This window comes from Diabrotica virgifera, chromosome 5 (genome assembly GCF_917563875.1).
Source record: "Diabrotica virgifera virgifera chromosome 5, PGI_DIABVI_V3a".
NCBI lineage: Eukaryota > Metazoa > Arthropoda > Insecta > Coleoptera > Chrysomelidae > Diabrotica > Diabrotica virgifera.
The window spans coordinates 251,044,873-251,059,992 of NC_065447.1; the positions used below are offsets into that span (position 1 = coordinate 251,044,873).

Below are 15,120 nucleotides of genomic sequence, written 5' to 3' on the forward strand. Positions count from 1 at the left end.
CTAGATCAATCCTTCTATCTATGTCTTGGGTCTGATTAGGTCTGATATTGAATATATGACCCGTAAAATCATAGAAGTGTACCGGAACTGGGGTTTAGAAGTGAATACAAAAAAAAACGGAATATATGTGCGTCGGAGGTATACAGCAGGATCTAGCGTTGGAAAATGAAATAACTATTAATCACTATCAGGAATATAAATACTTGGGGCTTAAAATTACACAAGATGGAACATTGGACAAGAATATCAAAGAAATGTGCACACATGGAAGAAACGCTATCGCATTATTGAACACAATCCTATGGGACTAAAGTATTTCCAAAGAAAATAAACATATCATCTATAACAGCATTGTTAAGAGCATTATAATTATAACATATAGCAGCAAATTTGGCAACAAGAAAAATCCGAAAATACTCTCAGAACAACTGAAATGGACTTTTGGAGAAAGAATATTGTAGATAATGGATGTAAAGCATAATATAATTGACGATATAAAAACAAAGAACCTAAGATGTTTGGCCACGTACAACGTATAAAGACGTAAGATTACCCAATCAAGTACTACGATGGGCACCAAAAGGACGGCGGAAAAGAGGAAGACATAGGAAAAGCTGGATAGAATCAATTCATAGGGAAATTAGAGAAAGAGGCTTGAACGAAGATATGTGTTACGATAGAGAACAATGGCGATTGGGAATCGGAAGACGTCGTAGAACGTTATGAACCGATTATAATATAAGAAGATATTCGAATATCTAATACCGATTATTTTGTATATTCAATTATTGAAAAAAACACAAACTTTTAATCTAATGCCAAATTTTCATGTTAAAATCTTTAAAACTCACTTTGATATCACCGAACATTTCAATAAGATCGTGAGACTCGCTTCCCAGAGCTAGATGATATAAAATGTCTTGGTCCATAAGTTCGATGTGGGGGTTTCGTAATCGTACGGATCCATCTGGGTATCTGTAAATAAAAAAAATATCTTAAATATTCTTGTAGGCTACCGTATTCTAGGTCTTTTGGGATGAATATAAGAAGGCGAATACTACATTAATTTGGTGTATGCCGTAAGAGAATTTCTTCTTCTCCTTTGAAATTTGAGAGGTTATTTCGACCTATTCATTTCTGATGCCATTTCGACAACTTACATCACTGACATACATAATGCGCTTTCTCTCTTCAGTGTTTATGTGCCTCAAACACTGTCCATTGTTTGTTGTATTATAACAGCAAAAGAAGATGGTTCTAAATTGTAGACTTTAGAGCCCGAATTATAATAAAGGCCGCTAACATTCTGAACCATTAGAAGAAGAAGTAAATGATATAATTGGAGAAGTTTATCATTTATATTTTAAAGGAATGCAATCGTACCTATTATTTTATTTTCTTACGCGTATTGCCAGCAAAGTTAAAATAAAACATGTTTTTCTACTCTCATACTATAATATATCAATTATGATTTCACTACCCTGTATCATAATGAACTTCAATATGATAAAGTCATTTTCATGAGAATTTTTCAGTGCGTCACAAATGATAGAAAAAAAGGCAAGTCCGTGATAATACACATTTATAACATTTATTCTAACATGACATTTTAGTTAAATCTGACAATTGTCACATTTTATTTGCAATTTGGCATAAAAACAAATCAATTGTGTTTATTGCATTTTTTTTTTGAGTGAATTTGATGGCCTTGGCCGAGCCAATTAGCCAGACATTTTGTTATTTTAAAAACAAACAAATTTGATTTTTCAATCAGAGGAATTTTTTCTGTATTTCTAACTCTAAATACATAACAATCTAACATTATTATCTACAATTATTATCTAAATAATACTCTGTTTTGGTGGTTCATTTTTTTTTGTAAATTTTTATTTTTTTTTTGTATTTTTTTTTGCATTTTTTTTTATATTGTTAATTTGTTTTTTTTATTAACTTTTTTATTGTTATTTTTTATAAATTGTTTTTTTTTACTACGCTAAGACGTAAACCCGATTCAACCTCGCGGAGGTTTACATCTTCTTAGTTTTTTTTTTATTTTTTTTTTATTTTTTTTGTTTTTTTTTGCATTTTTTATTTTTTTTTGTTTTTTTTTCTTTTCTTTTTCTCTTTTTTTTTTGTTCTTTTCTTTTTTCAATTATAATATACAATAATTACTTAAATCTACAGGATTTAAAACAAAATAACAACAAAACAAACATGTTTGTTTTGTTTTAACAAACATGCCTGCTTTGTTTTAACAAAATTTCTTAAATACAGGGTAAATTTTATTGCTACAATCTATATTTACAATTTTTGATATGTTCGTAAATTGTTTTTAATATATTAATCTCTTCGGAAAAAATCAAATTGTTCAGGTAGACGGGAAGTGGAATTTTTAATATATTAAGATTATCATAAAATTTGTTTATATTTACTGATTGATGTGAACATTCGAGGAGAATATGTAGTAGATTACCTTCTTTTCCACACTCACAGTTAGGTGACTCTGTGAGACCCAGACTGTACATATGAAGGGGGGTAAGAGCATGATTACATCTCAATCTATTTATAACTCTTATGAAATGGCGATTTGATACAGAATGAAACCATCTTTTAATGGGAATTTCAGGTCGCATTTGTTTGTAATTACTACCAGTTCTCGTGTTTCGATAATACCTTTGCCAATTTTCTTTTTGGTGTCGTCTACTAATAATATCAATATCCGAAATGGGTAGTAAGTTCATGGGAAGTTCTTCGCCTATTTCTAGGGCGGATTTGGCTAGCCTGTCTACTATTTCGTTACCCCTAATGCCTGCGTGTCCCTTTATCCATGATATAATGATGTTTTTTCCTAAATTTGCAATTTTATTATAAAGAGTCATAATTTCCAGTTCTATATGATTGAGTTGTTGGTACTTATGTACGTTAGTTAGTCTATCAACGACACTCTTACTGTCTGTAAATATTATGCAGCTATAGGGTTCGTTACTAAATATGTGTCTTATGTATCGATGATTCACAAGGCAATTTGAATAATTTTTTAAATCCACTTTGAATATTGATTATTGCACATCCTACTTTGTTTTGTACTTTGAATCCATCTGTATAGTAAAACTGATAATGTGGCCATTTATGAAGTATAAATGATTGAAAAACGGCTGGATTTAAATTAATATCCATAAAAAAAAGTATTAATTTGTTTTGAGAAAATTTCTTCTAATACATGGGAATACATAGGTGAAACTTGATTTTCATAAGTATAGAAAGTACTTCGGTATTGAGATATTTTCAAGTAACTATCTACAAGAAGGGGACATTTTTTCTTTGTCCAATATTTATGAGTTAGATCTAAAATTGATAACTTATGTATATCCTGCAGATAGTTTGTATTTTTTCCTATAGCTCTAGTAATAAATTTATCACTTAAAAACTGTCGTCGAAATTCCAGGGGTGGTTCTATCGCCTCAACTTCCATTATATTAACGGGTGTAGACTTCAAATATCCAAGACAAAGTCGAAGACATTTATTTTTTTGTATTTCTAATTTATTCAAATGTGTGTTTGCAGCAGTTCCATACAGATGACAACTGTAATCGAAAATAGGACGAATCATAGTACGGTAAAATAAAAGTGCTATATTTGGATCGGCACCCCAATTAGTTCTACAAAAGGCTCGTAGAATATTCATTGCATTTTCAGACTTTTTTATGATATGATGCATGTGATCCTTCCATAGAAGTTTTCTATCCAAATAAGTACCGAGATATTTTATACAATTTTTAATAGGATATTGAATTTGACCTACTGCCAAATGACCTTGTGGAATTTGACGATTTCTGGAGAAAATGCAAATTTCTGTTTTAGATTCTGATATTGCTAAACCAATATTTTGATAGTGATTAAGAACAGCCTTAATTGAGACATTAAAATTATTTTTACATATATCCAATGATTTGTGGGATGTGTAAACTACTACATCATCAGCATATTGAATAATCTTTGTTGTGCTATTAATACAATTTTCTAAATCAATATTATATAAAATATATAACATTGGACTTAATATGCTACCCTGTGGTAGTCCTATATTTGTAAGACGTGGAGTGGAGATGGAATTGTTGATTTTTAAAACCGTCCATCTATTAGTGTACAGTGTCCTCAGAAATCTAGCTAAGTTGATGGGAAAACCAATGTCTACTAGTTTTTTATACATAATGTCCAAATTAACGGTATCGAATGCAGAAGAGACATCTAGAAAAGCAGCCATAGTATACGCATTATCAGTAAAGTTTATTAGTATAGATGAGACTAAGGAAGTTATCGCATCTTGAGTTGATTTTGATTTTCGAAATCCATATTGAGATTTTGGGAAAATATCTTCTTGCTCTAACCAGTGTTCAATTCTATTTTTTATTAATCTTTCTAACGTCTTTAGGAAGCAAGAAGCTAGGAATATTGGTCTATATGAACTATAAGAATTTTCTGGTTTTCCAGGTTTTTTAATAGGTATTAGAATATATTCCTTCCAACTCTCTGGAATTTGTGACGTGTCATTCCAAATTTCATTAAAAATATGTAATAATGATATTTTATATTGAAGTGGTATATGGTATATCATGGAATATGAAATATTGTCTTTACCTGGAGCACTGCTATTTTGTTGACTAAGTACTCGATCTAACTCCCACAATTTAAATGGTTGTTCTAAGCCAAACTTATCCCTTGAAACTGTTTCGCTGTATTCTGGAAAATATTGGGAAGGTACCCACTGAGGAGATATTTTATTATGAAATTCATCTAGCCAGCTTGAATTTGGATTTATTGGAAACTTGTTGGACTGTTTGCGGTTTTTAAAGGCGTTTACTTTCTTCCATACTTCACTGATTTTTGTTTTGGAGTTAAGGCTTTCGCAGTACTCTATCCAATTCTGTTTTTTCTTTTGCTTGAAGAGTTTTTTTGCGACAGCATCAAGTCTCTTAAATTCAAATAAATTATTCCTTGTAGGGTTTTGTTTATATTTTCCGTATGCAATTTTACGGTTATCAGCAGCAGTTTTACAACTTTCGCACCACCATTGGTTTGAGATTTGTCTCTTATGTATGACGTTAGATGAAAACTTCGGTATTGCTAAATTGGCTGCTTTATTGATGTTTGCTATTAACTGTTGATAATTACCGGGAGAATTTTCAGCTTCTAGTACAGAGGTGTATAAGTCCCAATTGGCCTTGTTAAGATTCCAGATCTTATGAAAGTTTTCAGTTGGAGATGAAGTTGTATTATCTGTTTCCATGTTTATGATAATCGGAAGATGATTGGATCCATGAGGATCTTGTAAGACACTCCACGTTAAAAAATTTGAAAGATCTTGAGTACAAAATGTTAAGTCAATAGCAGATGGACTGTTACTAGTTGCTAATGTGGGCGACCCATCATTCAGACATATCAAATTACAATGATCAATACTTTCTAAAAGTTTTTTACCATAATTGTCTTCAATTTCACAGCCCCATGCGATACTGTGGGCATTAAAATCGCCACCAATAATAAAAGGCTTAGGAATATCTGTAAAGAATTCCAACCATTGTCTTTCAGATATCTGGGTTTTTGGTTCAATGTATACTGATACAATAGTAATAGGATTTTTGTTTCGAAAAATTTGAACTGAAATACATTTATGAGTGAAAAGATGTCTATTTTTAAGATTTATTTCTTCACATCTTATGTTTGATTTTAATAAAATTGCAGTTCCACCATACCCGTCTGCACGATCTGATCTAAAGCAATTATAACCTTTAAAATTATAATAGTATTTTGATTTAAACCAGGTTTCTGAGAGTAATGCTATGGAAATTTGATTTTGATATAGCAGATATTCTAAATTTACTTTATTAGCTACTGCTGAACGACAATTCCATTGCAGCATATTCATATTTGTGATGTCTGCGAATTTGAAGACAAGGGTTGGTTTACATGATTACTAATTAATTGAACTATTTCTGACTCTGATACATTAAAATTGTTTGTTTGTTTTATATTATTTATAATATTGAGAACTACTTCTAAAACTAAACTTATTGTTGAATTTAATTCCTCTGATTGTGATTTTACTCCAACTGAGTTTTTTAAATAATGTTGACTATTAAAAATTCCTCCCGAGACAAAAGATGAGTTTGGTTGAGAAAGAATTTCTTGTCTTGAAATTTCAATGGGATTAGGGCTAATTGGCCTGTGCCTTTTGTTTGGGCTTGAAGATGTAGGAGAAGAAAACATGTAATTAGTGAAATTATTTTTATACGATTTGGGTTGTAAATTCTGGGTCTGCGAGAATTGTGGCTGAGAAGAATGAGACTGTATTATGCTAGATGGGGTAAGTCCAGATTGAATCCGTTGGGGATAATTTGTCGAGGAAATTACACTATTTTCCATGGCAGAGGTATTAAGAGCGACTATGTTGGCGTATGTATTTTTTGGGACCTGTTTATTTGCATCAAAGAAATTAACATTGGAAGAGCTCATGGTTTCCTTCACAATTTTTTGCCTTTTAAATTCTGGACAAGAAGATAAATTAGTTGTAAGGTGATTTCCTTGACAGCTAAAGCAACGTGGTAGGTAGTCAGTACTAGTACAATCTTTTGTGGTGTGGGATTCCTGACATTTACTACATCTCGGTCTACTTCTACACTGACTACCTAGGTGGCCGAAACGGAGGCAGTTATAACATAATAGTACCTTTTGTTTGTAGGGTTCTACTTCCTTAATAACCTTATTAATAGAAATATATTTTGGCAAAATTTGGGATTTAAAAGTAACAATGCAAGACTTAGTAGCAACATATTCTATTGACTTACCTTCATCTGTAATTTTTTCTACTTTACGGTTTATTCTTTTGACGTTAGAAACTTCAAAATTGCAATGTTGATCAAATGGTTTTATTTTACCTTTTATATATTCATCCGAAAAGTCTTGTTCAATATCTCTAATGACGCCCTGTCTATGGAGAATAAATTTTGGAATGTACAATACAAAGTTATTTTTAACAAAAATGTTATCGTTTTTATGAGTTATTAGAAAATTCGCTGATTTATAATCTTTTAACTTGATTCTAATCCTATTCCGACCTATAGAATCAATACTAATAATTTTGTTATCTATTTGCGGGAAGTTAGAGAGAATTATATCTCCAATTTTGAGAGCATTTAATTTGCCTTTGAATTCAGCTGTATTATTTTCAACATAAATATGGTATGGCCCTAAATCAGTACTTACATACACAAATTCCTCTCTTTCTTTTGACATAATATTGTCGATTTTATCATTTGTTGACGAATTTTGATTAATTAATAAATTATTATCAGTACTTACCGGATTATTTTCATTACAAATGTTATTTTTATTAAAGGTTGTCACCTGTCCGACTGGATAAATATCCATACTTACATCTTTAATTAAACTTATCTTTTTTTGAGGTATATCTGGGGGTACAGGGTCAGGGGGTTTCCCCCCGACTTGCAGGTCCATTTAATTGGTTTTGAACACTCTATCCAAACTTCCTTATATACCACCAAATTTGAACAACTATTTTAAGACACAATTTTAATCGGATATTGTTTAATTTGGTTTTACTCTTGCCGATAAACACGTCTGAATCGTAGGTGAACTACAGTAGAACTTTAATGAAAAAAAAAACGCTAAAAACTAATATTTTCTTCGGAGAAATTTAAAATATTGGTTTTCACTTTTGACGTTTTTTTGACATATCTTTATTGCATTTATAAAACGGTATTTTCTTTGATTTGTATAGTCTTATAAATTGTACAGATTATATTCGTATAATTCGCAAATAATTTTTTTTTCGATTATAGCGCAATGTTCGACAACTAGAATAAATGTTATAAATGTCTCTAATCACAGACGTGCCTTTTTTTCTGTCACATACAATTTATTGCGTTAGAAAGAAATCGAAAACTGTGACGCACTGAAAGATGCTCATGAGAAAAAGAATACAGATTTTCTTTACGATACAGAGTTTTAACCAATAGGGCTTTTCATTCGCAGTCATTTGTTTCGAGCTTCTGTCATATGTCGTATGATCCGTGTATATTAATATTATACACAGATTATACAACATATGACAGAAGCTCGAAACAAATGACAATCGATGAAAAGCCCTATATAATCGCGATATGGCATTTGCGATAAAGGTGGCGCACGCGCAGTGACCAATGGCGAGTCAAATACATAAGCTTTGACAGTTCTCAATATGTAAACAAACTGTCAAACTGACAAACTACTCAATTTGTTTGCGTTACAAAATTAATAAATTTGAATATATTTTTTGTTGTAAATGATCATAGTGTGAACAATCGTGTAGGTATACAACTTGCATTTAATTATCATTATGCAGCTCGTACTCTAACTAACTAACTCGCCGCTAGGCGGCTCGTTTCGTATCCCTCATACTCGCTTCATAATGACCATCATTAAATGCTCGTTGCATAATATACTATTATATTGTTTCTAATAAAGTTCCATCGAAACCATAACATATCAGACTGTTTTGTCATATCGAATTCACCGAAGCGACATAATATCTGCACTTTTTGTTAAATTTTCAAACCGATTCTTACATAAATTTGATGTTATTTCCGTTGTTTTTGTTCCAAAGGAGTGCAATGACTGTTTCCAATTGGTTTCTTTTAGTTTAAAAAGTAAGCAAACTTTCGATGTCTATTTTTAAAGTAAATAAAGAATTCTGAAGATATTCATTGGAACACCAAAAGTGAAATTAGTATTTAATGCTCTGATTGTTGGAGAGGTATGATTGGGTAAAAAATATGAAAAACGACCACTTACCTCTTATATATTAATATAATATAAAATATCTCGCCATTTGTAATAGGCTATTGATGATGTCAAAAAAAGAGGACTAAAAGGAACGGGGTTTTACTGTGTCAGATGTTCAATGGACACAAATATAAAAAAAACGCGGAGGGGTGAAAATAAAAAAAGGGGTGAAATTAGTCCCTATACACTAGGATGCATTAGGATCAATTCTATGCACTTTTCGTTCATATTCACCTACAGACGAATTGTTCAAAATTAAATTTTATATTGAAATATCACTTTATAATGTAAAAAATAATTTTTTTTTAAATACATTCAAAAAACGAAGCAAAAAACACAAAAGAACACGATTTTGTTTTTTGAAACAATTCTATCTTTCCTTTTTAAAATGACGTATGGTAGAAGTCTTTAGGACTGATAGTATCCGAGATACCATTTTTCAAAATTCACCACTCATCCCAAACATCAATTACCTTTAAACTGGTCTATTGTGGGATGTTCTATTATAGGACTACTTTTAAGCAAGATATGGATCTCCAAAGTTATCTACTTTTAACGATTTTTGCTAACGTTTACGAATATCCGAAGAAAAAAAAATAAAAGGTTCAAAAATAATTTAAAACATGTGATATGACTGTGACTAAAATAAGAGATAAGTATAGAGAATGATGATGTCCCTATCAACCCCACCTAAAAAGAAATGGATCAATGGAACAAGATAAAATTATTCAAGAACCTTAATGAAATCAAAATATTATTATTACATCAGAATATTATTTATTTTGCAACTCAACACGCATTTTTTAAACAAAAACTTCGTTTAATAACGCTCTTGCAACACCATAAATATATAACAAATCGACACTTTTGCAATAATAAAAATAATAATTTATATTTGCTTAATAATATAAACTATTTTATAGGCGATAATAGTGGAATGTGATCATAGATGTTAATTATAAAATATTCAGTATAAAACCAAAAATTCTGATAATGAGGCCGATGTTTCAAAAAATAAGAACGATAACTAATACACCATCATCATCCAGCCTTATGCGTTCAAATCTGAACATAGGCCTCCCCTAATTTCCTCCAGTTCTGTCGATCTTGGGCTTCTTACACCCAATTCCCAGCAGCCCTTTTGACGTCGACTGTCCATCGTGTTGGTGGTCTACCTCTACTTCTTCTGTCTTCTCATGGTCTTCACACTGTAATTTTTTAGGTCCACCTCCCGTCCTTCATTCTGGCTACATGGCCCGCCCAATTACACTTCAGCCATGCTATTCACTCTATGAAATCTGTGACGCCTGTCCTTCTGATTTCTTCGTTTCTGACCCTGTCTATGAGAGTCAGTTCAGGTAGTGACCGTTCCATTCTTCTTTGGGCCACTAAGTTTGGTTGCTGTGTCCTGGGTTAACGATAGTATAATATGCTATAACGTTAACGATAGTATAATAATATAATATGATAGTATAATACACCATGCAAATTAGCAAAAAATTAGGAAGTACAGGGAGATGTGACCAATAAACGGTTGGAGTTCACGAAGAGCTCTGTTTTGAAGATGTTTTGCTCTGTTGTCATAAGCTTTGCCTTCTCTACTGACTTTTTGAAAACGAGTTTTAGATCATTAGCTAGTTGAATTATGGTTATTTCAGCAATGTGCTTGGTAGCTTCTTCGGCAAAATGATCTGCTGCTTCATTACTAGAAATTCCAGTGTGAGAAGGCAGCCATATGAAAGAGACTGATACATCGTGAGTAGAGATATTTTGGTATATATGTCATTAATGTTTTGAACCATGGATGGTCACTGAAAATTGCATTGATTGAGTGGATAGATGAAAGTGAATCTATACCAATGACAATTTTATGTTTGTTTTGAAGGGAGATGAGGGAAACACTGCATGTTAAGCGTAATCGAGAGGATCTTACAAGTTAATGTTTAGTGGTGACTGCACAGCTAACACCAGTGACAGTTTTAGAAGCATCGGTAAAGAGAATTAAATCATATAACTTTTTCTGTGTAATTTTTAAAAATGCTTTGTTTATAAGAATGTTAGTAGAGTCCTGTTTGTTAAAGATAGTGAGTGATATGTCTATTGAAGGAAGATGTTTAGCTCAAGGGAACTAGTCCGGCGGAGGTCAATATCTTTAAGTAATGGAGTAATTAATTGAGGTATAGGTTTTATAATAAGATGTGGGGCATTGTTATTGGAAGAAGAGTGTATTGTAGTAACTAAGGAATGAACGGGATTTAAGGGATTGGCCGATGTTGATGCAGCATGAGAAAGTAGAAGAGATTGACGTCTCAAGGCAAGAGGAGGTTCATGTCTCAAGGCAAATTTTTATTTCAAACTGCCAATTTTTTATTACTCTAAGACCCGTTGAGATATGAAAATTACATTTGGTGGGTTTTAAGAGGTAGTTATTGCGCATTTTTTGACAAACAAATAACAATTTTGTATTCATCATTGGCGCGATTACGGGTAATGGTCTGAATTTTCTTAAAGAAAAAAATGGTACCCCACTGAGATATTTCAAATTAAAAATTATTTTTGTATTCCACGTTTAATTTATGAGAAAGAATCTTTCTTGTATTTTTTTCATATGATGCACCGTTTTTATGCGAAAAAATAAAACATCTTCGCGCGTATTTTTCATTTCTTAATACATTATCAAGAACTCTCCAATATAATAATACCAAAGTAGAACAATAACAGAAAATATTACTAAAAAGATTTTAACTAGGTGCAAAGCTACAACAAATGTTCAAAATCACCTCCTTTAAAGGTGACAAAATAATTTTATATTCACCATTGGCACCCGTACAGGTAATGGTCTGAATCTTTTAAAGAAAAAAAAATAGTACGCCACTGAGATACGTCAAATTCAAAATCATTTTTGAAGCCCTCGTTTAATTTACGATAAAAAATCATTCTTGTCTTTTTTTCATATGCGGCGTCGTTTTTATAAAAAAAAATAAAACATCAAAACGCTTTTGCATAAAAACGGCGCCTCATATGAAAAAAAGACAAGAACGATTTTTTGTCTTAAATTAAACGAGGAATCCAAAAATGGTTTTTAATTTGACATATCTCAGTGGCGTACTATTTTTTTTCTTTAAAAAATTCAGACCATTACCTGAACGGGCGCCAATGGTGAATATAAAATTATTCTGTCACCTTTAAAGGAGGTAATTTTGAACATTTGTTGTAGCTTTGCACCTAGTTAAAATCTTTTTAGTAATATTTTCTGTTATTGTTCTACTTTGGTATTATTATATTGGAGAGTTCTTGCTAATGTATTAAGAAATGAAAAATACGCGCGAAGATGTTTTATTTTTTCGCATAAAAACGGTGCACTATATGAAAAAAATACAAGAAAGGTTATTTTCATAAATTAAACGTGGAATACAAAAATAAGTTTTAATTTGAAATATCTCAGTGGCGTATCATTTTTTTCTTTAAAAAATTCAGACCATTACCCGTAGGCGCGCCAATGATAAATACAAAATTGTTATTTGTTTGTCAAAAAATGCGCAATAACTAACTCTTAAAACCCACCAAATGTAATTTTCATATCTCAACCGGTCTTAGAGCAATAAAAAAATTGGCAGTTGGAAATAAAAATTTCAACACCCTGTATCTCGGAAACGAAGCATTTGCGGACATATGTTTATAGAGCAAACTGCCATTATTTTTTCATGTAGAATTATCCCTTAAAGTTTTTCATACTTATTTACTAACACCCTGTAAAGGACTCTTGCCAAATAGTGATTAAATTTCCTTTAGTTCGTTCTTACTTAATTAACAATTAACAAAGTGATGTCAGATTCATACCACTCACCTGGTAGCCTCTTTGTCGTTTCCATTTGTTCCATTTTCATCTTCGTGATGTTCCTTTTGTCCAGGAACATCTAAATGTTTATGTTGACCATTGGTAGAACAGACACCATTCCCATTCGTATACATGATTTATCACAGATTCTTCAACTAGTATAAATATTCTAATCAACTAGAGTAATTTTCTTAAATACACAACCGCAAAATACTGACAAACGTTATCACTGGTGTAATAAATGATTCAGTAACACCTTTTTTCTATTTTTGCTGATAAATAAACTGATCAATAAACGTTAAGCTAGTGCTTAGTCCTTGGAATATTTATCGAAATTATGCGAATATCGGTTGATTATATTTAGCAAAGTTTTTAGATATTTTAAAGTTATGACATAATTAGAAATTGGTTTCTTTTATCTCTATGAAAATGGTTCGTTTTTATCTTAATATTGTTCTGAATTGAAAAGTTGAACGAATATCAAATCCCATTATACATGGCATTCATATACTTCCAAAAGGCGTTTGACAGCATAGAACATTGGGCCATCAAAAACTCACTACAGAAGAGAACGGCAGAATTGATTACAGATACACGGACTTAGTAACAAACATATACAAAGACGCGAGTACCACAATAAAATTGACGGGGACACGCTACAGAACCAATAAAATTGGAAAGAGGAGTCAGGCAAAGAATTATAAGGGGATCTATAAATGCAAATAATATAAAGATTAAGGTTCTTACTGTAAACTAAGGAAAACTCAAAGAATGCTTCACTTAATAGAAAGTCATATTTTGTTACCAGAGAAAAATCATTATTTGTAGAAAGAATTAGGGTGCCTCCATGAGCTGAACTTGGACGATCATACCTAGCAATAGTGGAATATTTTTCTACAAAAAAGGCTCGTTGACTTCAAGCCAGTTTTCAGTAACCGCAACTATCGGTGGAAACCCTAATTCCTCTAGAAATAGAAATAATTCATCAGTTTTATATTTTATAGAACGAATATTAATCAGAATTAAGGAGACACAATATCGCCAAAATTGTTCAATCAGGCTATGGAAGACATATGTATTTACAAAAAAATAGAATGGTAAACATATGGAATAAAAATAAATGGAGAGCTCTTGAACTACTTGACATAGCAGATGATATACATAGTCCTGGTAACCAATAAGAAGGAAGGAAGGAAGGAAGAATTGCAGAAAATGGTTGAGGAACTAGATAAAAAAGCGACAGAGGTAGGTCTAGAGATGAACTATAGTAAAACCAAGACGACAAACCAAGAAGACAAATTAAAAATAGTAGTCAAACAGAATAAATTAGAGCAGGTGGCAGAATACATATACTTAGGACAGATAATAACGCTGAACATAGACAATCAAACATCAAACAGAAGAAATAAAAAGAAGAACTAGATTAGCATGGGCATCATTTGGTAAACTATCATATATTCTAAAATATAAAAAATACCTAAAATATAAAAAATACCTCTAAAATATAAAATATATAGATTTTTTGTCATACCTTACTCGGTTTTAGAGTACAAAATAACCACGTTTCATATAAGTAATCTGCGATGCATTATTGGAGTGTTCTCCTAGCAGCGCCGCTTGGTACTACTGTGTACCTCGGTTAACAGATTACTTGATTGTCGAACATTGGTTAAATGATTACTTGGTGGTCGAAATTATTTTTCACTTATAAAAATACCCTCAATCTAATATGCGAAGAAAGTATCCAACCAGTGCATATTACCAGTTATCACGTATGGCTCACAAACATGGACTTTCACAAAGAACATCGACAGGAATTCCAAAACACAAAGAGCAATGGAAAGACAGATGCTGGGTATCGGTCTTAAAGACAGGAAAAGAAACCCATAGAGCAGAGAAAAAACAAAGGTGAACGATGTATCAAGACAGGTTGCAAAACTTAAATGGAACTTCGCCGGCCACACTCTGCGGCAAAAAGATGAAAGATGAAATAAGCGAATTCTACACTGGTGACCATGGGAACAGAAAAGAAAAAGAGGAAGACCGCAGATGAGATCAACGGACGACCTTAAAACGGCAGGAAAGGAGTGGATGCAGATCGCCCAGAATAGAGACCAATAGAGATTAACAGGGGAGGCATATGCCCAGCAATGGGCGTTTAAGGCTGATTAGATAGATAGATAGATTGTTCTGAAGCTATTTTCTGGTGGCATCTTATACAATTTACTATTTTAGATGGGTACAAGGCAGAATTTTATGTTGAAATTAAATTTATTTGAAGGTATATGAAGCCAAAATAGGAAACAAAAAAAAGGGAAGGCCAAGGAAGACATGGATGGACCAAATCCATGATTTGATAGGTGAAAAGAGAGACATGAATATAAGAGATATGAAGAACTTGGCCACCAATAGAAATGCATGGAAGAAATGGATAAGAGATA

General features: G+C 31.9%; 1 protein-coding gene across 6 annotated transcripts in view; it reads right to left on the reverse strand.

The window, feature by feature from the left end:
- Positions 1–15,120, reverse strand: part of LOC114338064 (uridine phosphorylase 1) — a 120,363-nt gene that overhangs the window by 13,915 nt on the left and 91,328 nt on the right. For 2 of the 6 annotated variants that reach the window (XR_007698156.1, XM_050651101.1), the window contains exons 2-3: positions 12,689–12,963; positions 852–975 (exon numbers count right to left, since the gene is read on the reverse strand). Coding sequence is in view for 5 of the 6 variants with exons in the window: in XM_050651101.1 (XP_050507058.1) it covers positions 852–975; positions 12,689–12,813 (249 nt within the window). In the remaining variant the exon portion in view is untranslated. Of the gene's footprint in view, positions 1–851; positions 976–12,688; positions 12,971–15,120 lie in introns of those variants that run through there. The other 4 variants (XM_050651105.1, XM_050651104.1, XM_050651103.1 and 1 more) reach the window with 3 other exon arrangements.